The following is a 24,924-nucleotide window of genomic DNA, read 5'->3' as shown; positions in this document are numbered from 1 at the left end:
CAGATAACTCTGAAACTCTTCTAGCAGAAGAAATTGCAACCAAAAACAAAACTTTCCAAGATAATAACTTAATATCTACGGAATGTAAGGGTTCAAACGGAACCCCTTGAAGAACTGAAAGAACTAAATTGAGACTCCAAGGAGGAGTCAAAGGTTTGTAAACAGGCTTGATTCTAACCAGAGCCTGAACAAAGGCTTGAACATCTGGCACAGCCGCCAGCTTTTTGTGAAGTAAAACAGATAAAGCAGAAATCTGTCCCTTCAAGGAACTTGCAGATAATCCTTTCTCCAAACCCTCTTGAAGAAAGGAGAGAATCTTAGGAATTTTAATCTTATTCCATGGGAATCCTTTAGATTCGCACCAACAGATATATTTTTTCCAAATTTTATGGTAAATTTTTCTAGTTACAGGCTTTCTAGCCTGAACAAGAGTATCAATGACAGAATCTGAGAACCCACGCTTTGATAAAATCAAGCGTTCAATCTCCAAGCAGTCAGTTGGAGTGAGGCCAGATTCGGATGTTCGAACGGACCTTGAACAAGAAGGTCCTGTCTCAAAGGTAGCTTCCATGGTGGAGCCGATGACATATTCACCAGGTCTGCATACCAAGTTCTGCGTGGCCACGCAGGAGCTATCAAGATCACCGAAGCCCTCTCCTGAATGATCCTGGCTACCAGCCTGGGAATGAGAGGAAACGGTGGGAATACATAAGCTAGGTTGAAGGTCCAGGGCGCTACTAGTGCATCTACTAGAGTCGCCTTGGGATCCCTGGATCTGGACCCGTAGCAAGGAACTTGAAGTTCTGACGAGACGCCATCAGATCCATGTCTGGAATGCCCCATAATTGAGTTATTTGGGCAAAGATTTCCGGATGGAGTTCCCACTCCCCCGGATGAAATGTCTGATGACTCAGAAAATCCGCTTCCCAATTTTCCACTCCTGGGATGTGGATTGCAGACAAGTGGCAGGAGTAAATCTCCGCCCATTGAATTATTTTGGTCACTTCTTCCATCGCCAGGGAACTCCTTGTTCCCCCCTGATGGTTGATATATGCAACAGTCGTCATGTTGTCTGATTGAAACCTTATGAATTTGGCCTTTGCTAGTTGAGGCCAAGCCTTGAGAGCATTGAATATCGCTCTCAGTTCCAGAATGTTTATCGGGAGAAGAGATTCTTCCCGAGACCATAGACCCTGAGCTTTCAGGGGTTCCCAGACCGCGCCCCAGCCCACCAGACTGGCGTCGGTCGTGACAATGACCCACTCTGGTCTGCGGAAGCTCATCCCTTGTGACAGGTTGTCCAGGGTCAGCCACCAACGGAGTGAATCTCTGGTCCTCTGATCTACTTGGATCGTCGGAGACAAGTCTGTATAATCCCCATTCCACTGTCTGAGCATGCACAGTTGTAATGGTCTTAGATGAATTCGCGCAAAAGGAACTATGTCCATTGCCGCAACCATCAAACCTATTACTTCCATGCACTGCGCTATGGAAGGAAGAAGAACAGAATGAAGTACTTGACAAGAGCTTAGAAGTTTTGATTTTCTGGCCTCTGTCAGAAAAATCTTCATTTCTAAGGAGTCTATTATTGTTCCCAAGAAGGGAACTCTTGTTGACGGGAATAGAGAACTTTTTTCTACGTTCACTTTCCACCCGTGAGATCTGAGAAAGGCTAGGACAATGTATGAGCCTTTGCTTGTGGCAGAGACGACGCTTGAATCAGTATGTCGTCCAAGTAAGGTACTACTGCAATGCCCCTTGGCCTTAGCACCGCAAGAAGGGACCCTAGTACCTTTGTGAAAATTCTTGGAGCAGTGGCTAATCCGAATGGAAGTGCCACAAACTGGTAATGCTTGTCCAGAAAGGCGAACCTTAGGAACCGATGATGTTCCTTGTGGATAGGAATATGTAGATACGCATCCTTTAAATCCACCGTGGTCATGAATTGACCTTCCTGGATGGTAGGAAGAATTGTCCGAATGGTTTCCATTTTGCTTAGGATCTTGAGATCCAAAATTGGTCTGAATGTTCCCTCTTTTTTGGGAACTATGAACAGATTAGAGTAAAACCCCATCCCTTGTTCTCCTAATGGAACAGGATGAATCACTCCCATTTTTAACAGGTCTTCTACACAATGTAAGAATGCCTGTCTTTTTATTTGGTCTGAAGACAATTGAGACCTGTGGAACCTTCCCCTTGGGGGTAGTTCCTTGAATTCCAGGAGATAACCTTGAGAAACTATTTCTAGCGCCCAAGGATCCTGAACATCTCTTGCCCAAGCCTGAGCGAAGAGAGAGAGTCTGCCCCCCACCAGATCCGGACCCGGATCGGGGGCCAACATCTCATGCTGTCTTAGTAGCGGTAGCAGGCTTCTTGGCCTGCTTACCTTTGTTCCAGCCTTGCATCGGTCTCCAGGCTGGCTTGGTTTGAGAAGTATTACCCTCTTGCTTAGAGGATGTAGAATTTGAGGCTGGTCCGTTTCTGCGAAAGGGACGAAAATTTGGTTTATTTTTAGCCTTGAAAGGCCTATCCTGAGGAAGGGCGTGGCCCTTTTCCCCAGTGATGTCTGAAATAATCTCTTTCAAGTCAGGGCCAAACAGCGTTTTCCCCTTGAAAGGGATGTTAAGCAATTTATTCTTGGAGGACACATCCGCTGACCAAGACTTTAGCCAAAGCGCTCTGCGCGCCACAATAGCAAAACCTGAATTTTTCGCCGCTAATCTAGCTAATTGCAAAGTGGCGTCTAAGGTAAAAGAGTTAGCCAATTTAAGTGCTTGAACTCTGTCCATAACCTCCTCATAAGAAGATTCTTTATTGAGCGACTTTTCTAGTTCTTCGAACCAGAAACACGCTGCTGTAGTGACAGGAACAATGCATGAAATTGGTTGTAGAAGGTAACCTTGCTGAACAAACATCTTTTTAAGCAAACCCTCTAATTTTTTATCCATAGGATCTTTAAAAGCACAACTATCTTCTATAGGGATAGTAGTGCGTTTGTTTAGAGTAGAAACCGCCCCCTCGACCTTGGGGACTGTCTGCCATAAGTCCTTCCTGGGGTCGACCATAGGAAATAATTTCTTAAATATAGGGGGAGGGACAAAAGGTATGCCGGGCCTTTCCCATTCTTTATTTACAATGTCCGCCACCCGCTTGGGTATAGGAAAAGCTTCGGGGGGCACCGGGACCTCTAGGAACTTGTCCATCTTACATAATTTCTCTGGAATGACCAAATTGTCACAATCATCCAGAGTAGATAACACCTCCTTAAGCAGAGCGCGGAGATGTTCCAATTTAAATTTGAATGTAATAACGTCAGGTTCAGCTTGTTGAGAAATTTTTCCGGAATCTGAAATTTCTCCCTCAGACAAAACCTCCCTGGCCCCTTCAGACTGGTGTAAGGGCGTGTCAGAACCATTATCATTAGCGTCCTCATGCTCTTCAGTATCTAAAACAGAGCAGTCGCGCTTTCGCTGATAAGTGGGCATTTTGGCTAAAATGTTTTTAATAGAATTATCCATTACAGCCGTTATTTGTTGCATAGTAAGGAGGATTGGCGCACTAGATGAACTAGGGGCCTCCTGAGTGGGCAAGACTTGGGTAGACATAGAAGGAGATGATGCAATACCATGCTTACTCCCCTCACTTAAGGAATCATTTTGGGCCCCATTATTATCAGAGTCATCATTGTCCCTACTCTGTTTATCACATTCATCACATATATTTAAATGGATAGGAACCTTGACTTCCGAACATACAGAACATCGTCTATCTGATTGTTCAGACATGTTAAACAGGCATAAACTTGATAACAAAGCACAAAAAACGTTTTAAAATAAAACCGTTACTGTCACTTTAAATTTTAAACTGAACACACTTTATTACTGAATATGCGAAAAAGTATGAAGGAATTGTTCAAAATTCACCAAAATTTCACCACAGTGTCATAAAGGCTTAAAAGTATTGCACACCAAATTTGAAAGCTTTAACTCGTAAAATAACGGAACCGGAGCCGTTTTTACATTTAACCCCTATACAGTCCCTGGTATCTGCTTTGCTGAGACCCAACCAAGCCCAGAGGGGAATACGATACCAAATGACGCCTTCAATAAGCTTTTTCAGTGGATCCGAGCTCCTCACACATGCATCTGCATGCCTTGCTTTCCAAAAACCACTGCGCATTAGTGGCGCGAAAATGAGGCTCTGCCTATGACTAGCAAAGGCCCCCAGTGAAAAAGGTGTCCAATACAGTGCCTGCCGTTTTTTTAATGCAATTCCCAAGATTAAAATAACCCTTCAAAGTTATAATCTATTAAATATGCTAATAAAGTAATCGTATTAGCCCAGAAATATGTCTACCAGTCTTTAAAGCCCTTGTGAAGCCCTTTATTCTTATATTTAAACTAAGAAAATGGCTTACCGGATCCCATAGGGAAAATGACAGCTTCCAGCATTACCAAGTCTTGTTAGAAATGTGTCATACCTCAAGCAGCAAAGTCTGCCCACTGTTTCCCCCAACTGAAGTTACTTCATCTCAACAGTCCTGTGTGGAAACAGCCATCGATTTTAGTAACGGTTGCTAAAATCATCTTCCTCTTACAAACAGAAATCTTCATCTCTTTTCTGTTTCAGAGTAAATAGTACATACCAGCACTATTTTAAAATAACAAACTCTTGATTGAAGAATAAAACTACATTTAAACACCAAAAAACTCTAAGCCATCTCCGTGGAGATGTTGCCTGTGCAACGGCAAAGAGAATGACTGGGGAAGGCGGAGCCTAGGAGGGATCATGTGACCAGCTTTGCTGGGCTCTTTGCCATTTCCTGTTGGGGAAGAGAATATCCCACAAGTAAGGATGACGCCGTGGACCGGACACACCTATGTTGGAGAAAGCCCTCTAATTAAAGCTTGCAACACTGTGTCTAATAAGACACACACCACTTTGAAACACCTGTTACATACTACCAACACAGAAAAGGCTTATCATTGTTTTCAATATTAATTCATACTAGTGTTTGAAAACTTACTCCTCTTATCAATTTATAGTGGTTTATTGTTACTGTATCAACTTATGCCTCTACTAGTTTTCACTTTATTAGATGCCCATCATCTAACATATTAGCAGCTATTGGAGTCTTTTCTAGCAGAATTGTAGTTTTAAATTAGAATTGTAGTTTTTAATGCATTTATAACACCGGTGTTATTAAGTTTTTAGAATCTCATTTTTTTTAGAACATTACTGTTTAATATTTTATTGCTATTAATGTCTGTAAGGAATTTTTATTTCTTAGTATGAACTTACTTAATAAATTAACATTATAACACTAAACTGCATACTATCCCTTTTTTCTCATTTTTAATTAGGATCCATATTTTTTACCTAAAATCTAAAACTTGTGAGGATCCCTAGTTCCCAGTACTAATTTAATCACAAATATATTTAACTATATTTATTTTTTTGCACCCCTACTTTTCACTACAACAATTATCATCCATACTGCACGTATACTATATACACTGAAGATCTACCTGGTGACATAGAGTCACTTTAAACTTACTGCTCTAACACTAATTTCACACCTATTTACTCTCACAATTTAATTTAATATATATTTTTTTTTTACCTTACATAAACAAGGAGAAATGAGCATGTTTTAACTTTCATTAACACTTTCACTAAGCAGCTTTCCACGCAGCACACATTATATTATCACTGAAAAGATAGAAGATTATTATACTATTTAATTTTATCATCATACCTGAACCTCATATTATTGGTATTATCTACCCTAACTAAAAGATTAACACTTTCATTAACACTTTCACTAAGTAGCTTTCTATGCAGCACACAATATATTACCACTGAAAAGATAGAAGATTATTATACTAATTTATTTTATCATCACACCTTGAACTTATTATTGGTATTCTTTACCCCAACTAAACGATAGAAGATTATTATATTTTATTTTACCATCACACCTCATATAAGATTTAATATTGGTATTCTCTACCCCAACTAAATATAAATTAATGCAAAGGTCTTAAGTTATATACATTTCCAGATTGCGGTTCAGCGCCCCTTCCTACCCCACTATAAAATTTTGTTTATCAGTGTTTGTACTTCTAGCTACAGCCATATATTGTATATATTACCTACCACTTGAATTATCTAGGTACAGTTAGCTCATTTAGTTAAACTAAGAATTACCAAGCACCAGCCTCTCAGATCATACCCCACCTCAAATATTTAGCTGTGCCCCTCATAGCTATACTTCTCAACCTTGTCTTAGAGATATCTGCTCCCACTAGCCTACGCATATAGTGGGGCTCCTGATGCCTGCTTTACATATATAGTTTCTGCACAGGTCATAAGGTTCGCTTAAATTAATGTAGGAAAACAACCTTCTTATATCCACCATACTCCTCTCCCTGCTGATAATTTACTAATGCGTCAGTGTAGGTACAAGGCTTTCAAATGCCATATCTGTAGTTATATATTTTTTACTTTTATCACTATTACTTCATAGTGCACAATTTTACTTGTATATGATTTATATAATCCCCCTAAATTTTATACAAAACATGTGGTCTTTCCTTTGGAGACCCAAGAGTGGTCTCTTCTATTTTCAGATTATCTACTCTATCATTATAGATTATACTGTGCTGGGAGGTCTAAGAGAGGCCTCATGAGCTAATTATGCAGGTATACAGTTATATCTGGCAAACAATGTTCTTACTTTTCCAGCCTCATGTCCTACAAAATTGTAACATGTCGACTCTGTTTTAGATATGCCGTTAGCTTCACAATTATTGCTTACGTTCTTTCTTTATCTACTGTAAAATGACATTTGGTATTTGTATGCCTTGATTTAAACCACAGTAAAAAACATTTAAAAAAACAAAACCTAACCGTCCGCAATAAGTAATAAAAAAAAAAAACTGCTCGCCTGCAATAAGTATTTTTAAAAAGAAAAAAAATACTTCCTGTCCGCAATAAGTATTTAAAAAAAAAAAAAATGAACTGCCCGTACAAAGTATTAAGATTTTTTTTTTATTAACCCCTAAATACGCCAACCACATCGCAAACTACCTAATACAACTATGAACCCCAAATCCGCCAACCTCCAACGCATTAAACCTAATTTACCTATTAATTCCTAAACCACCAACCCCCACAACGCAAAAAATAATGACTAAGCCCCCTAACCAAACACACCCTAAATTAACCCCTTAATTATATATTTTTTTTAAAATACTACATTACAATTAAAATAAAAAAATTACATTAATCTAAAATTACAGAAAATAAAAAAGGTTAACATAACAAAAAATAATAAACAACACTATTCAAAATCAAAAAGTTAAACCTAATCCCTATTGAAATAAAAAAGCCCCCCCAAAATAAAAACACCCCCTAATCTAAGAATAAACTACCAATATCCCTTAAAGGGACACTCAATCAAAATTAAACTTTCATTATTCAGATAGAGCAGCCATTTTAAACAACTTTCCAATTTACTTCCATTAAAAAAATGTGCACGGTCTTTTTATATTTACACTTTTTGAGTCACCAGCTCCTACTGAGCATGTGCAAGAATAAGTGTGTATGCATTTGTGATTGGCTGATGGCTGTCACATGGTACAGGGGGAGTGGAAAAAGACATAACTTTTAAAATTGTCAGAAAAAAAATCTACTACTCATTTGAAGTTCAGACTAAGTGCTATTGCATTGTCTTGTTATCTTGCATGTGTTGATTATGCAAATCTACTGTGTTGACTGGTTCTTTAAAAGGGCTTTTTGTAGGGCATTGTCCTAAAGAAATCAGCTCTTTTACATTAAAAATAAACAAAGTCCCCCCTAACAGTAAAACCCCTCACCCACTAAACCCCTCAAAATAAAATAAAAAACTAACACTAATAAACCTAAACTACCCATTGCCCCTAAAGGGGCATTTGTATGGGCATTGCCCTTAAAAGGACATTCAACTCTTTTTCACTGCCCTTAAAAGGGCATTCAGCTCTTTTTGCAAATTGCCCAATAAACCCGAATCTAAAAAAAAAATTCAAAAACTTAACACTAAAGCCCCAAATAGGTACTCACGGTTTCAGCAGGCCGGCGGAGAAGGTCTTCTTCCAGACGGGTCAATCATCTTCATCCACACCGAAGGTGGAGTGGTCTTCCCAGATGTGGCGATCCTCTGCGGCGAAGGCTTGGAGGTTCCTCTTCATGCGATCGTCCGCCGCACACTGAAGATTGAATTTAAGTTACCCCATATTTATTGGGGTACCTTGCATTCCTACTGGCTGAAATTTTCAAAATCAGCCAATTGGATGAGAGCTACTGAAATTGTATTGGCTGATTTGAATAGCCAATAAGATTTCAGTAACTCTAATCCTATTGGCTGTTTTGAACAATTCAGCCAAAAGGAATGCAAGGTACCCCAAATTGATTGCGGTACTTTGCATTCAATATTCACTATACAATGGACATTGGATGAAGAGGAGGACTGCTGCCGACGCCGCCACAGATGATTACCGCAGAGTAAAAGAGCTGATTTCTATAGGACAATTGGTAGTTTAGTATTAGATTAGGGGGTGTTTTGGGGGGATTTCTTTTTTTCTAAAGGGGTATTAGTTTAATTGTATTTTGAATAGCTTTTGTTTATTTTTTTCTGTATTTTAACTTTTTTATTTTTTGTAGCTTGTGGGGGTTGAATTTTTAGCACATAGACTGCCCTCTGGGCAGGCTTATCAACTAGTAATGCAGTAAATCCAAAGTCCTCACACTGGAATCCTCACAGCCATGCAATAAGACATCATAAAAAATATATGTTCCTTTATTGAAAAATATTTAAAGCATACACACAGCTCTAAAAAAGTATAACTGAATGCAGATCAGTGCCAATTGGTAAGGGGGTCTGTCTTGTGAGCTGCACAAGATAAAAATGTGTTTTGATGTTAACTCAGTGGGGCCCATTTAACAAGCTCCGTATGGAGCTTGTAGGCCCATGTTTCTGGCGAGTCTTCAGACTCGCCAGAAACAGCAGTTATGAAGCAGCGGTCACAAAGACCGCTGCTCCATAACCCTGTCCGCCTGCTCTGAGCAGGCGGACAGGAATCACCAGAAATCAACCCGATCGGGTTGATTGACACCTCCCTGCTGGCGGCCGATTGGCCGCGAGTCTGCAGGGGGCGGCGTTGCACCAGCAGCTCTTGTGAGCTGATGGTGCAATGCTGAATACGGAGAGCGTATTGCTCTCCGCATTCAGCGAGGTCTTGCGGACCTGATCCGCAATATTGGATCAGGTCCGCAAGACCTTTTATAAATAGGGGCCAGTGAGTGAGTTATTGGAATCTAGAGAAAAAAAAAAAACGCTATGAATATAATGATGTCCAGGGGTTGCCTGTACAACCATGTGGTAAAAAATAAATCCTAATCAAGCTAATTGAAAAATCAACTCAAGCAATATATACACTGAAATACATTAAAAAAATTGTACCCTTTAATTAAGTATATATTTTAACATATTCTAGTAGATCTTACTTTTCTTTGGACTTCCGTCATTCCGTAATTGAAACAACATTTAGAGTAATCCCCTCAATGATCACCTTTAGCATAAAAAACTTTAGATATTAGAGCATGCAATATTCACAGTTTGTATTTGTCTAGATTCTGAAACAAAATAATGCATCCCCTAAATCTGAGTAAGGAATGCATAATCCCCTGAGCCATTAATATATCAATATGGCACACTAACCGGATGTCCTTCCTGCCAGTCTGTTCAGGAGGTAAGATTTTCCTGTTCGGTAAAACCCAGCAATAGCCACCACAACCACAGGCTGGTTAATCTGCGACAAGATATCCAGAGCTGCAGGATTTACCTGCAAGTCATTATTTGCCGTGTTTTCGATGAGGCAAACAGGACCAGATTGGAATTGGTTAGAAGCCATTTTGCACGGAGTGTCTGTTTAGATGCTAAAAAAAAAGCAAGGTAGATAAAAATCATTTGATCATTTCAATTATTTTAACCAAAATATTTTTAAAATGTTCACAAATTTAGAATGTAGCAGAAACATCATGTAATGTCTCAATAGTCCTTTCAGACTCAAACTAAATGTTCAATATATTGGAATATATTATTTCCTAACTTTATACTTCATGTAAAACTAAATGACATTTTAGTAAAAAAATTAAACTATTCCTTTTTCCCTAGTTATTTTACTAGTTTAGTTATGTAATTTATATATATATTCTGCTTTTATAGTGTAAGGCTGAAATTGTTAGCTTTCAATTTCAGAGGACTGGAAGTGCACATTGCAGACTTTTCAAGCCTAACCCTGCTACATTTATATCTGTCAGATAACAAACTGCAAAGCAATTCAATTTTTGTTAACATAAGGGAGGGTCAATTTTACTCTTTCCTTGTTTAATATTAGAAAAAATGGATATTTAATTTCTTTCATTACACACAAAGGCACCTTTACCAATCAATAACGGCTGTTAATCAACAAACACTGGAATCATTACAAAGAAAAAAGTGTCTCCTTAATATCTGGAGAGTCTTCTCTCTCTTTGGACATCATGATCAAAAAAATCTCACAAAATCTTTGGGGGCCTTTTTTTGAGCATTATTTTGCAATGCAAGTGTCTCCTTCACATACATCCCTCTGCACAGCAAGATTAACAGACCTCAAGGTGAAATGTATCTTTCTAAAATTCTTTGAGGGACCTCCCAGTAGGGAGAATACTTTTAAGATAGTCTCACCACTGCTGAGAGCCTTAGATCATCAGGCCCTCTATATATTGTCCACTCCTCACAAGTAACATGGCCCTTATTAGTGAGTGAATCCTTTTATAGTGTGTTAATTGAGTATGCGTCTGTGTATTTTTGCTATTGGATAGAATAGTGGTTATTATTTTATTAAAATATGTTTTAAATATCATTGGTTTTGATAAACTGTATCAATTTTGCAATTGTCAGTATCTTTACAAGAGCCATCTCCTTGAATAGCACCATCTTGGTTTTTTTTGGGTCTAAGCATGCGCAGATATTTATCTGATATCATTATATATTATCAGATTTATGTTATCAGTTAATTTGTGTGTGTGTTGAGCTTTTATCAAGTGACTTTGGCTCTTGAACTCAATATGCCCATTTTGTTGTAAATAGTCAATGGAAAGAGTAATAGTAATATACTGGTGCACAGTGATTGCTGGAGCTGAATAACACACAAAACTAGATCAATTAAGAAATCGCGTTGATGTATAAAATAGTATTACTATTTAAGCTCTAGAAAATCCTAAACAATTCTTTACAACTATCCTAAATTCTAAAAGGCCAGGTATGTTTGTCCGATGCAGTCATGCGCAGTAGAAACTGCAGAGCGAGACAAACATACCTGGCCATAAGGAAGGATCAGTCAGTGACTGCGCACAAGACTGTGCAAGACTTGAAACGGCTGTGAGGATCAGACAGCAGATGGGAGGGAGGGGGACGGGAGTGGGTGGGAGGCTGTGGCTTCTACAAGAAATCTTATGTAGCTTGATGTCATAAAACTTCTAGAGTAACAAAAATGGTTTAGTGTTAAGTGAATACTAGATAAACAGGGAGACAGATTAGCTCATGCTCAGTAAAGGCAGAAATCAGACTAAGTTGCCAACATGCCAGCTCTTTTATCTCCCTGATAATTTCTAAATGCTCATTGTGCATGAAAACAAGAAGGTTTTTGCTGTTTTTATTTTTATGTTTACTTTAATATTTGATTTTTAATTATAGAGCACTGTTTTAAATCCATTTAAAAATAAAAATTAAGTTCTAGGCACAGGTACTGCCTCTAATGAGTATAAGATGCATAGCAATGTACCTTCATATCTGATTTTATTTTTGCAGTAAATCATTTTGTCAAATGAGCATATTTTATGCCTTTTTTTTTTTTTTTTTTTACCGATTTCCTGGCCCACCAGAAAAAAGAACCCCTGCTAACCAATCACAAACTAATATTCAGATATGGCATTAAGTTAAAATTAGGTATTGGAGTAACCTGCCCACGTCTCTTCCCTTAAAGTTCTTTATCACTGATTCAACTTAGTTAATTTGTAGTAAGAAAAATATATTTTATAGGTATTTAAATAAACAGACATATATTCATTTTTAATCTTGATCTAATAGCTAAATATAGATATATATTTATATACCCAATAATATTAAAACATAAACTACCTTGTATGTGCACTGCTATTGCAAATAATACTTTACCTACTATGATTGTTGATGCAAAACTGATAACCCACCTTAACCCCTTAATGACCACAGCACTTTTCCATTTTCTGACCGTTTGGGACCAAGGCAATTTTTACATTTTTGTGGTCTTTGTGTTTAGCTGTAATTTTCCTATTACTCATTTACTGTACCCACACATATTATATACTGTTTTTCTCGCCATTAAATGGAATTTCTGAAGATACTGTTAATTTCATCATATCTTATAATTTACTATAAAAAAATTATAAAATATGAGGAAAAAACGGAAAAAAACACACTTTTTCAATCTTTGACCCCCAAAATCTGTTACACATCTGCAACCACCAAAAAACACCCATGCTAAATAGTTTCTAAATTTTGTCCAGAGTTTAGAAATACCCAATGTTTACATTTTCTTTGTTTTTTTTTGCAAGTTATAGGGCCATAAATATAAGTAGCACTTTGCTATTTCCAAACCACTTTTTTTCAAAATTAGCGCTAGTTACATTGGAACACGGATATCTTTCAGGAATCCCTGAATATCCCTTGACATGTATATATATATATTTTTTTTTAGAAGATATCCCAAAGTATTGATCTAGGCCCATTTTGGTATATTTCATGCCACCATTTCACCACCAAATGCGATCAAATAAAAAAGAATTGTTCACCTTTTCACAAACTTTCGGTTTCTCACTGAAATTATTTACAAATAGCTTGAGCAATTGTGGCATAAATGGTTGTAAATTTTTCTCTGGGATCCCCTTTGTTCAGAAATAGCAGACATATATGGCTTTGACGTTGCTTTTTGGTAATTAGAAGGCCGCTAAATGCCACTGCGCACCACACGTGTATTATGCCCAGCAGTGAAGGGGTTAATTAGGGAGCCTGTAGGGAGCTTTTTGGGGTAATTTAGCTTTAGTGTAGTAGACAACCCAAAGTATTGATCTAGGCCCATTTTGGTATATTTCATGCCACCATTTCACCGCCAAATACGATCAAATAAAAAACAACTTTAAATGTTTCCAAATTTTAGGTTTCTCACTGAAATCATTTACAAACATTTTATGCAATTATGGCACAAATGGTTGTAAATGCTTCTTTGGGATCCCCTTTGTTCAGAAATAGCAGACATATATCGCTTTGGCGTTGCTTTTAAGTAATTAGAAGTCCGCTAAATGCCGCTGCGCACCACACGTGTATTATGCTCAGCAGTGCAGGGGTTAAAGGGCCACTGTAAGTAAATATTTTCTATGCCTGTTACTAACTAACTACCCCAAATACACTTTTTATCAATAGCATTTCATTAACATATCTCTACCGTATATCAGAAATCTTGTCTGCAAATTTAATTGTTTTCCAAACCCACTCCGTGGGTATCCTTTGCTCTGTACCAATCCGTTTACAATACCTAGGTTTCAAAATGGCGCTTTAAACACAAAGTTATTGGTTTAAGTATTTTGAACATGCAGTGCTGAAAATAGTGGGCAGGATAATGTGACATCATCGGCGAATAAAAGATATAACTTTTAGAACGTTATGAAACTTCGTTTTGGAGAAAATATAGGTCAGTAGGTTTTAATTAATGTTTATTAACTTTAATATGTTAGTTGTTTAGCTTAAAAATTATAACAGAAAGTAATCCTTTAATTAGGGAACTTGTAGGAAGCTTGTAGGGATAATTGTAGCTGTAGTGTAGTAGACAACCCCAAGTATTGATCTAGGCCCATTTTGGAATATTTCATGCCACCATTTCACCGCCAAATGCGATTAAATAAAAAAAAATTAGTCAACTTTTTCACAAACTTTACGTTTCTCACTGAAATTATTTACAAACAGCTTGTGCAATTATGGCACAAATGGTTGTAAATGCTTCTCTGGGATCCCCTTTGTTCAGAAATAGCAGACATATATGGCTTTGGTGTTGCTTTTTGGTAATTAGAAGGCCGCTAAATGCCACTGAACACAACACGTGAATAATGCCCAGCAGTGAAGGGGTTAATTAGGTAGCTTGCAGGGTTCATTTTAGCTTTAGTGTAGAGATCAGCTTCCCACCGGACCCCCTGATCCCTCCCAAAGAGCTCTCTTCCCTTCCCCACCCCACAATTGTCCTGCCATCTTAAGTACTGGCAGAAAGTCTGCCAGTACTAAAATAAAAGGTATCATATATTTTTTTTTTTTTTTAAAAGCATATTTACATATGTTGCTGTGTAGGATCCCCCCTTAGCCCCCAACCTCCCTGATCCTCCCCAAAACAGCTGTCTAACCCTCCTCTCTAACCCTCCCCCACTGCCTTATTGGGGGCCATCTTGGGTACTGGCAGCTGTCTCCCAGTACCCAGTTTGCATATAAAAGCGTTTTTTTACAATTTATTTTAGTTTTTTTCTGTAGTGTAGCTTTCCCCCACCCCCTCCCAGATCCCTTAGATGATTTCCATTAGGTTTTTTTATGATTATTTTTTTTTTTTCTTTTTACAACAATAGAAAAATAGTTTCTGTAGTGTAAGCGGTGTAGCGCGATCCCACCCCCCTCTCTGACTAAGAAGCCATTGATGGCCGCCCACCCGTCTCCCACTTGCGCTCCCACCCACCAACAAATGCGGCCATTGATGTCCGGTGCAGAGAGGGCCACAGAGTGGCTCTCTCTGCACCAGAGGGGCAAAAATTGTTATTGCAGGATGCCTCGATATTAAAGCAGCTGGAAGTGATCAGGATCGCTTCCAGCTACTTTCCAAACCGAGGACGTGCAGGGTACGTCCTTGGTCGTTAAGTAACTTTTTTTTTAAGAGGACGTACCCTGCACGTCCTCGGTCGTTAAGGGGTTAAAGGGACATAAAACCCAAAACTTTTCTTTCATGGTTCAGATAGAGTATACAATTTTAAAAAATTTCCAATTTACTTCTTATTATCTATTTTTCTTACTTTTCTTGTTATTCTTTGTAGAAAAGCAACTGCGTATACACGTGTCTGCAGAACTATATGGCAGCAGTTGTTTAACAATGTTATACATTAGCAAGAGCACTAGGTGGAAGCACTATTTCATGTCATGTAGTGCTTTAGGCATGTGCACGCTACCTATCTAGGTATCTATTCAACAAACAATAACATGAGAACAAAGCAAATTTGATAATAGAAGTAAATTAGAAACGTTTTTAAAATTGTATCCTCTATCTGAATAATGAAAGAGAATTTTGGGGTTTCATGTCCCTTTAATAAAACCAGATAAGTATAGAGAAAGTGAGGTAGAATGGAGGTAAGCAATCTCACAGATACATTATCCAATTAACCAATGCCTCCCTGGGAGAAAATGGAACAAGTACATTGTTCAGATATATTTTACAGCAAAAGGGAGCAAAACAAATATTGTATATAGCAAAAATGCTTCATGTTTAATAATAAAACATTCTATGCATTGTTGAAATGCTGAGTTTAATGGTAATTTAAAGGCACAGAAGACAAACATTGGTGTCTCTTTTTGAGATTTTTCTCAATATACTCATACTTTATTTTTATATTCATTTTAATTAATCATTTTGCTTTAGTTGTATTTGTTGCCATTAGACGTGCATGGCGAAAAAATTCGGTTCGGTTCGGATCAATTCGGATTTTTTCGAAGTTCGGATCGATTCGAAATTCGGAAAAATTCTAATCAATTCGGTTCGGATTCGATTCGGATTCATTCGGATTCGAATAAATTCGGCTGGATTCAGTTCGGAAATTCAGAATTTCGGTAAGTGTTAGGTGGGATGTGCTGTGTATTAGACTAGTATTATGTACTGTATATTAGGTGTAACCCATAGCAGAGTGATATAACCTAATATACTGTACACTACTAGTGTAATCCATGGCCATCCGAATCTACCGAATAAATCCGAATAAATCCGAAATAATTCAGTCAGAGGCTTAAACATAGTTATGGGAAATGACAGCTGTTTTTTTTTCTCAACAACAGTAAAATAATTCGGATTTATTCGGTAGATTCGGCACTATTTTAATTTGGAAATTCGAATCGATCCGAATCCTAAATTTTACGAATTCGGCCAAATTTCCGAATCGATCCGAAACGAATCGCACATTTCTAGTTGCCATTATCCTTCTCTTTATATTTCCATTTACCATAATCCTTATATTTTTTTGATCAGACTCAATGTTGCAATTTTCTACCCAGCTTGCTGTACCTGTATGACAAACTGAAAGTCTTTTAAGGGCCATAATAGTGGAAAAATGACATGCTATAATCCATTAAAGCGTGCCATTTTACCACTATCGACCCTTCTATACGGTGTGTTTAACCCCTGCAAAGGGGTTAAAAATACACAGTAGAAGTGCCATTTGGGACCCACATTGCACTGCCGGTCCTGAGCAGAACCAGTCGCTCATCCTAGTGATATGCAACTAGTGCTGCTGATTGGAGGAATGACAGGATCAACACAGTTAAACACATAGAAACATAGCTTTTGACAGCAGATAAGAGCCATAGGCCCCGCACATCTGCCGAATATTTCCTTAAATTATAAACTTATCTCGTTCATAGGATAGCCTTATGCTTGTCCCGGGCATTCTTAACCCCTTAACGACGCAAGTCGTACAGGGTACGTCACACACAATCTGGTCTTAAAATACCAACAACGTAAAAGGAACATGACTTTGGGCAACATTCTAGATAAGACAGTGATAAGACAGTGAGCTCATGGTTACATTTCAAGGGTACCTACAAGTGTGGAAAGCGCACCTGCAAGTCTTGTGACCATATCCACATTACAGAAACCTTTGTTTCAGCCACTACTGGTGAAACATTTGAGACAAGAGGTTGCGTGAAGTGTAAAAGTAAGTTTGTGGTCTATCTAATTGAGTGCACCTCTTGTAACAGGCAGTATGTGGGGAGAACGACAAGAGAGGTGGACACGAGGGTCAAGGAGCATCTGGCCCATATTAGTGGCGAGAGGGCAGTGTCAGCCCTATCGAGACACTTTTTGGAAACCCACAATGGTGATGTTCGTTCCTTCAGGTGGCAGGCTATCGAACAGATCCAGAAACCCCCTAGAGGGGGTGATAAGTTACAAATACTCTCTAGACAAGAGATCTTCTGGATACACAAATTGGGTAGCCTGCTACCTGTTGGATTCAATTCTGAATTCGACATCATCAACTATTGGAATAGGTGAACTATATGTAGCACCTAATATTCCAAAAAAAAAAAAAAATTTTTACACAACACATTTCTAGATTTCAATTAGGAGAATTGTAAACATTATGTTCTACCCTGTATTTGATATATCAACTATCTAGATTGATGCTTATGCGTTAATACACATAGTTTCTTTTCCAGGTGTTTAGCTTAGGGGATATGGGTTGGGTGTCCCTTTTTAACCAGGGATAGGTAAGGTCTGTGACTTTTGGTAGTTTTTGTATTTAACTACAGCATATTATCCAGTATCCATTCATTTAACAGACTGCAATTTTTATATCTTTGGTGTTTGCGACCAGGTTAGGTACACTCTCCCAATTGGTTGCCTTAGTATTCTCTTTTCTGTACAACAAGTGGACATAGATATGTCACAATTAATAATGAGAATATTTAAGTATATTTAGAGTATTAAGGGGACATTGGCCATATCCATCTATCATTTCATTTAATATCTGAACCTATTAGCTATTTTGGGTATATGGTATATCCCAGTAATCCTGATACAAGGGTAAAATAGTCTAATTAGTTAGTTCTGATATATATATATTTTACCTTAGCCATTACTTGGATAAATTTATATGTGTTTTTAACACGTGTTTTCTATATGTGTATTTTTCTTACAATTATATAGGTATATGTTTATGGATGTATACATATATTTATATTTATATCAACTTTTATGTAAGGGCAATTTGGTTACACTGAGTCCTATGAATTTAATGTAGGTATCTAAACTAAATATCTATGTTTTCACTAAAATGATAAGTATGTATTTTTTGTTTCTGTGCTAATGGACAAACTAACATTGGGTCCATTATACTTGCAAATATTGATTGTTATACATATTTAAGTCTATACTTTATATTTATTCCAAGTCCTTATTCATCCTTAGATTCATTTCTATGGTGTCTATGATTAATTAATACTAGTAAACAATGAGTTAATTTGTGTTAGCTACTGGATTCTCCAATAGGAGAAGACCAGTCAGATTAAAAGCCTTACATTGGCAGTCACTGTTTAGGTTTATGACTACGGTCCCAGTGACCGAAACCGGTCAAACTTTTTTGCACACATTTTTTACTCTTTAGGATTACTCCTGTGTTTTATGGATTTAACCTGAATAAAGTTTTTCTATTTTTTAATCTCTACTCTGCATTGGTGTCAGTCTAAAAAGCGCGAAGTACACAAACTGTTTTTTTTTTCTATGTTCTTGTGGAGTACTGGGACTCCATTCATCTTTATGTGTGAAGGCTCCTGCTTTGGAAACAGCATATACCTTTGAACCGGAACCTGGAGGGGAGGAGCACCTGGGCTGTGCAGCGTGAGTGAGAGGTATACGGAGGCTGCACGCTGCAGAAGACTTGCTGCTATTACCGCTGGCAAGCGGGTAAGAGGTAATCAGAGGAGGCTGCATTGAGCTGCGAGTACATGAGGAGGAGCTGCGGCCGGTGGTTTGAGTGCAGACTGAACACAGACAAACGGATTATCCGGTAAGAGGAGATCTGTTAGATGAGAACTGTGAATCCATGGTAATATGCCACACTACATGCACTGACAAGTGAGAAAACTTGGATAAAAAGCTGTGAAAAGGCTGTCTTTATTTGTGAAAGCTTGGATGTCATTTTACCTTAGTGACTATTGAAGTTTGATACATCGCCTATTTACTCCCTTATATACCTCTGCAGCATGAACTAATATCTACTGCCATTACTCTCACTAGCTGCTTGTTGCACGAGTAACGGCCCAGGTAGTTGGTCTCTATTTTAACCCCTCTATAAGTTGTTTTTGATTTAAGTTCCACAGAGTTTGGTTCAAAATTATAGGTTGGATATTAATAAAATTAAATGAAAGAACAGCAGTTAAATAGTTTAAAAATATCCATTACATGAACCCCACCCAACCCCCCCCCCCAAAAAAAAACAACCCAACAATGTAAAAGCTTTATATAGAAAGTGAAACTAACTAGTTCTTGTTTGTGACACTTAGGCATCTATTGCTTAGTTGTGGGTAGGGCAAAGCTCACTGACTGAAAAAGTCATTTTATTCAATGCAGAAACGTTTCACTTAGTACAGAAACATCCATTTTTTTAAAGCAATACTGTCATGTAGCATTAAATATGTTTTAGATGAAAACTCTAAATCTTGTAATCAAGTCTGAGTGACACTGAATTAAAAACAGTAATCTAAAATGATATTGTTACCTAGTGAAAAAACTAAATTTGCTTTGTCACTAGATTTTAAAAACTGGACATTATTATTTTTCTTTTTTTTAAAAAAAAGTTGTGCAACGTTTTAAAGAATTGGTTATGTTCACTGCTTTTTTATGAAACAGTAGGGAGTTTCCCAAGTATCTGCCCATCTGTATGCTGCACAGTAGAGCTAAACTTTTTTATTTATTTAAATTAGATTGTTCTAGCCTAGTTTTACAGCCAAGTCAAAACAACCCCATTGAATCACCTTCTTACCTTCAATATAAGCGATCTGACCAGTTCTGAGTTCTGCAGCTCTGCTTGTCTGATTAGTATTTATAGCACACACAGGCAATGCTGGCTCATATTGAAAGTGAAAGGATCTTCCCCATTGTCGTTAGTCAGAGGCTTAAACATAGTTATGGTAAATGACAGCTGTTTTTTTTCTCAACAACAGTAAAATAATTTGGATTTATTCGGTAGATTCGGCACTATTTTAATTCGGAAATTCGAATCGATCCGAATCCTAAATTTTACGAATTCGGCCGAATTTACGAATCGATCCGAAACGAATCGCACATTTCTAGTTTCCATTATCCTTCTCTTTATATTTCCATTTACCATAATCCTTATATTTTTTTGATCAGACTCAATGTTGCAATTTTCTACCCAGCTTGCTGTACCTGTATGACAAACTGAAAGTCTTTTAAGGGCCATAATAGTGGAAAAATGACATGCTATAATCCATTAAAGCGTGCCATTTTACCACTATCGACCCTTCTATACGGTGTGTTTAACCCCTGCAAAGGGGTTAAAAATACATAGTAGAAGTGCCATTTGGGACCCACATTGCACTGCCGGTCCTGAGCAGAACCAGTCGCTCATCCTAGTGATATGCAACTAGTGCTGCTGATTGGAGGAATGACAGGATCAACACAGTTAAACACATAGAAACATAGCTTTTGACAGCAGATAAGAGCCATAGGCCCCGCACATCTGCCGAATATTTCCTTAAATTATAAACTTATCTCGTTCATAGGATAGCCTTATGCTTGTCCCGGGCATTCTTAACCCCTTAACGACGCAAGTTGTACAGGGTACGTCGCCCACAACCTGGTCTTAAAAGACCAGCGACATACCCTGTACGACATTAGGGGTTTAAAGCGGCTGGAAGCGATCCTGCTCGCTTCCAGCTGCTTTCCGGTTATTGCAGTGATGCCTCGATATCGAGGCATCCTGCAATAATACCCCTCGGCCATCCGATGCAGAGAGAGCCACTCTGTGGCCCTCTCTGCACCGAACATCGGTGGCCGGTATCGTTGGTGGGTGGGAGCTGACTTGGGAGGCGGGTGGGCGGCCATCAATGGGCCGGGTAATGTAGATGGGGGCGGGGCCGATGGGGGCGCGCACGGGAGGCGGCGGAGGGGCGTGTGCCGGGGGCGGGAGCGGGTGGGAACCGCTACACTACAAAAAGTATATTTTTATAAAAGTGGGGAAAGGGGTGTTATAAGTTAAAAAAATAAATAAATCGAAGCTATCTAGGAGGGGGTGGGGGGTTGGTCTTTGGTGGGGGGGGAGCTACACTACAGAAAAGGGGAAAAAATAATAAAAGCAACTATTTTATACTAAACTGGGTACTGGCAGACAGCTGCCAGTACTCAAGATGGCGCCCATTAAGGCAGAGGGGGAGGGTTAGAGAGCTGTTTGCTGGGGGATCAGTCAGTTTGGGGGCTAAGGGGGGGGTCCTACACAGCAGCATATGTAAATATGCTTAAAAAAAAAAAGCCTAAATATACCTTTTATTTTAGTACTGGCAGAGTTGCTGCCAGTACTTAAAATGGCGGGGACAATTGTGGGGTGAGGGAGGGAAGAGAGCTGTTTGGGAGGGATCAGGGGGTCTGATGTTTCAGGTGGGAGGCTGAGCTCTACACTAAAGCTAAAATTAACCCATAATACACGAGTGATGCGCAGCGGCATTTAGCGGCCTTCTAAGTACCAAAAAGCAACACCAAAGCCATATATGTCTGCTATTTCTGAACAAAGGGGATCCCAGAGAAGCATTTACAACCATTTGTAAAATAATTGCACAAGCTGTTTGTAAATAATTTCAGTGAGAAACCTAAAATTGTGAAAAATGTAATGTTTTTTTTTAATTTGATCGCATTTGGCGGTGAAATGGTGGCATGAAATATACCAAAATGGGCCTAGATCAATACTTGGGGTTGTCTACTACACTACACTAAAGCTAAAATTACCACAAAAAGCTCCCTACATGCTCCCTAATTAACCCCTTCACTGCTGGGCATAATACACGTGTGGTGCACAGTGGCATTTAGCGGCCTTCTAATTACCAAAAAGCAATGCCAAAGCCATATATGTCTGCTATTTCTGAACAAAGGGGATCCCAGAGAAAAATTTACAACTGTTTATGCCATAATTGTACAAGCTGTTTGTAAATAATTTCAGTGAGAAACCGAAAGTTTGTGAAAAAATTTGTGAAAAAGTGAACTATTTTTTGTATTTGATCACATTTGGCGGTGAAATGGTGGCATGAAATATACCAAAATGGGCCTAGATCAAAACTTTAGGATGTCTACTAAAAAGAAATATATACATGTCAATGGATATTCAGGGATTCCTGAAAGATATTAGTGTTCTAATGTAACTAGCGCTAATTTTGAAAAAAAAAATGGTTTGGAAATAGCAAAAGTGCTACTTGTATTTATGGCCCTATAACTTGCAAAAAAAAGCAAAGAACATGTAAACATTGGGTATTTCTAAACTCAGGACAAAATTTAGAAACTATTTAGCATGGGTGTTTTTTGGTGGTTATAGATGTGTAACAGATTTTGGTGGACAAAGTTAGAAAAAGTGTGTTTTTTTCCATTTTTTTTCTCATATATATATTTTTTTTTATAGTAAATTATAAGATATGATGAAAATAATGGTATATTTAGAAAGTCCATTTTATGGCGAGAAAAACGGTATATAATATGTGTGGGTACAGTAAATGAGTTAGAGGAAAATTACAGCTAAACACAAACACCGCAAAAATGTAAAAATAGCCTTGGTCCCAAACGGACAGAAAATGGAAAAGTGCTGTGGTCATTAAGGGGTTAAAGTCTCCCGCAGTGTTTGTCATTACCACCTCTTGAGGAAGTTTATTCCATGAATCAATCACTCTTTCTGTAAAAAAGTGCTTCCTCAAATTACTCCTGAATATACACAGTAGAGCAGGGTAGATAGGCAAAAGATTACATGCTTTCGATGATTATAGCGTGCCATTTTTTAGTATTATGGCCCTTTAAACTAAAATAAGAACACAATATTGCACAATAGTTAATTTTTCATTAAAACTCTACGTTTTTTTCTAAATTTAGCTTTTTGTTTATATATTTTTTAGTTAATCTTTCATTAAAACTCTACGTTTTTTTCTAAATTTAGCATTTGTTTATATATTTTTTACCCACTATGTACAACAGGAGTCATTTCCTAAAAAAAATCTTTCAAAATTATAGGTTGGATATTAATAAAATTAAATGAAAGAACAGCAGTTAAATAGTTTAAAAATATCCATTACATGAACCCCCCCAACCCCCCCCCCCCCAAAAAAAAAACCCAACAATGTAAAAGCTTTATATAGAAAGTGAAACTAACTAGTTCTTGTTTGTGACACTTAGGCATCTATTGCTTAGTTGTGGGTAGGGGCAAAGCTCACAGACTGAAAAAGTCAGTTTATTCAATGCAGAAACGTTTCACTTAGTACAGAAACATCCATTTTTCTTAAAGCAATACTGTCATGTAGCATTAAATATGTTTTAGATGAAAACTCTAATTCTTGTAATCAAGTCTGAGTGACACTGAATTAAAAACAGTAATCTAAAATGATATTGTTACCTAGTGAAAAAACAAAATTTGCTTTGTCACTAGATTTTAAAAACTGGACATTATTATTTTTCTTTTTTTTTTAAAAAAAAAGTTTTGAAACGTTTTAAAGAATTGGTTATGTTCACTGCTTTTTTATGAAACGGTAGGGAGTTTCCCAAGTATCTGCCCATCTGTATGCTGCACAGTAGAGCTAAACTTTTTTATTTATTTAAATTAGATTGTTCTAGCCTAGTTTTACAGCCAAGTCAAAACAACCCCATTGAATCACCTTCTTACCTTCAATGTAAGCGATCTGACCAGTTCTGAGTTCTGCAGCTCTGCTTGTCTGATTAGTATTTATAGCACACACAGGCAATGCTGGCTCATATTGAAAGTGAAAGGATCTTTCCCATTGTCGTTAGTCAGAGGCTTAAACATAGTTATGGTAAATGGCAGTTGTTTTTTCTCAACAACAGTAAAATAAATACTATAAAAACAACTTTATCCTTTTACTTTTTTATAGGCTGAGCTAATTTAAAATGTTACATTAATTGGGCTTTACCCGGGCAATGCTAGGAAAACACACATACAGTAAATGAAACATTTTTTATTTTGGATTACACAAACACTTATTTTTCTTACAATGTTTTTGTTACAACAACAGGAAATTAAACATTTTTATATTTCATATGTGGATATTTCATATGTTTTGTACCATGTTTTTTTTTTTACAACAGGAAATTAAACATTTTTGTGTTACTGTGTTCTTGGATAGACCGGACTGTCACACAACATACACAACACACACACTTCACAGCATTTACATACATGCAACCACACATCATACACACACTACACAGCATTCACATACAAGCAGACGCACAACACATACAACATTCACATACACTACACAATATTCACTTACACATACCTCCCAACATTTCAAAATTCAAAAGAGGGACACCCCCCCCCCCCCCGCGGCAAAAAATTGAAATGTGGTGGGCGGGGCTTAAAAAATCATAAGACCAAAGTAATATAAATAAAATTCTAAATAAAGTCATAGATTTTAATACACTTAGGCAGCAAATCAAACACAAGCTCAAACCACTGGTATGGCCATGTGAGCTATGTATTTAATTATCCTTTGCAAAGACATTGCTAAATATTTTTATCTTAATTGGACATTTAATAATAAATTCTTTAAAACTGCTCTCTGCATTCCCCATTAATATTCTAAATTCTGGCCTTTAAAGTCAGCAAAAAATGCACAGTAGCACACTACATAGCATACACTTACACATGCAGATACACACACACACTACGTAGCATACACTTATACATGCAGATACACACACACTACATAGCATACACTTACACATGCAGATACACACTACATAGCATACACTTACACATGCAGATACACACACACACACTACA

At 37.7% G+C, this 24,924-nt stretch overlaps 1 protein-coding gene across 2 annotated transcripts in view; it reads right to left on the bottom strand.

Annotated features, from left to right (window-relative positions):
- Nucleotides 1-23,862, bottom strand: part of LOC128638958 (guanylate-binding protein 1) — a 124,211-nt gene extending 100,349 nt beyond the window's left edge. Inside the window, exons 1-2 of one of the 2 annotated variants that reach the window (XM_053691099.1) lie at nt 23,785-23,862; nt 9,761-9,978 (exon numbers count right to left, since the gene is read on the bottom strand). In XM_053691099.1, the coding sequence (XP_053547074.1) occupies nt 9,761-9,953 (193 nt within the window). In that variant the 5' untranslated portion in view covers nt 9,954-9,978; nt 23,785-23,862. Of the gene's footprint in view, nt 1-9,760; nt 9,979-19,896; nt 19,927-23,784 lie in introns of those variants that run through there. The other variant, XM_053691100.1, reaches the window with a different exon arrangement.
- Nucleotides 23,863-24,924: the final 1,062 nt, after the last annotated feature.

Source organism: Bombina bombina, chromosome 8, assembly GCF_027579735.1.
Source record: "Bombina bombina isolate aBomBom1 chromosome 8, aBomBom1.pri, whole genome shotgun sequence".
NCBI classification, from domain to species: domain Eukaryota; kingdom Metazoa; phylum Chordata; class Amphibia; order Anura; family Bombinatoridae; genus Bombina; species Bombina bombina.
The sequence above is the reverse complement of the archived record's forward strand: the minus strand, read 5'-3'. Positions and strand labels throughout refer to the sequence as shown.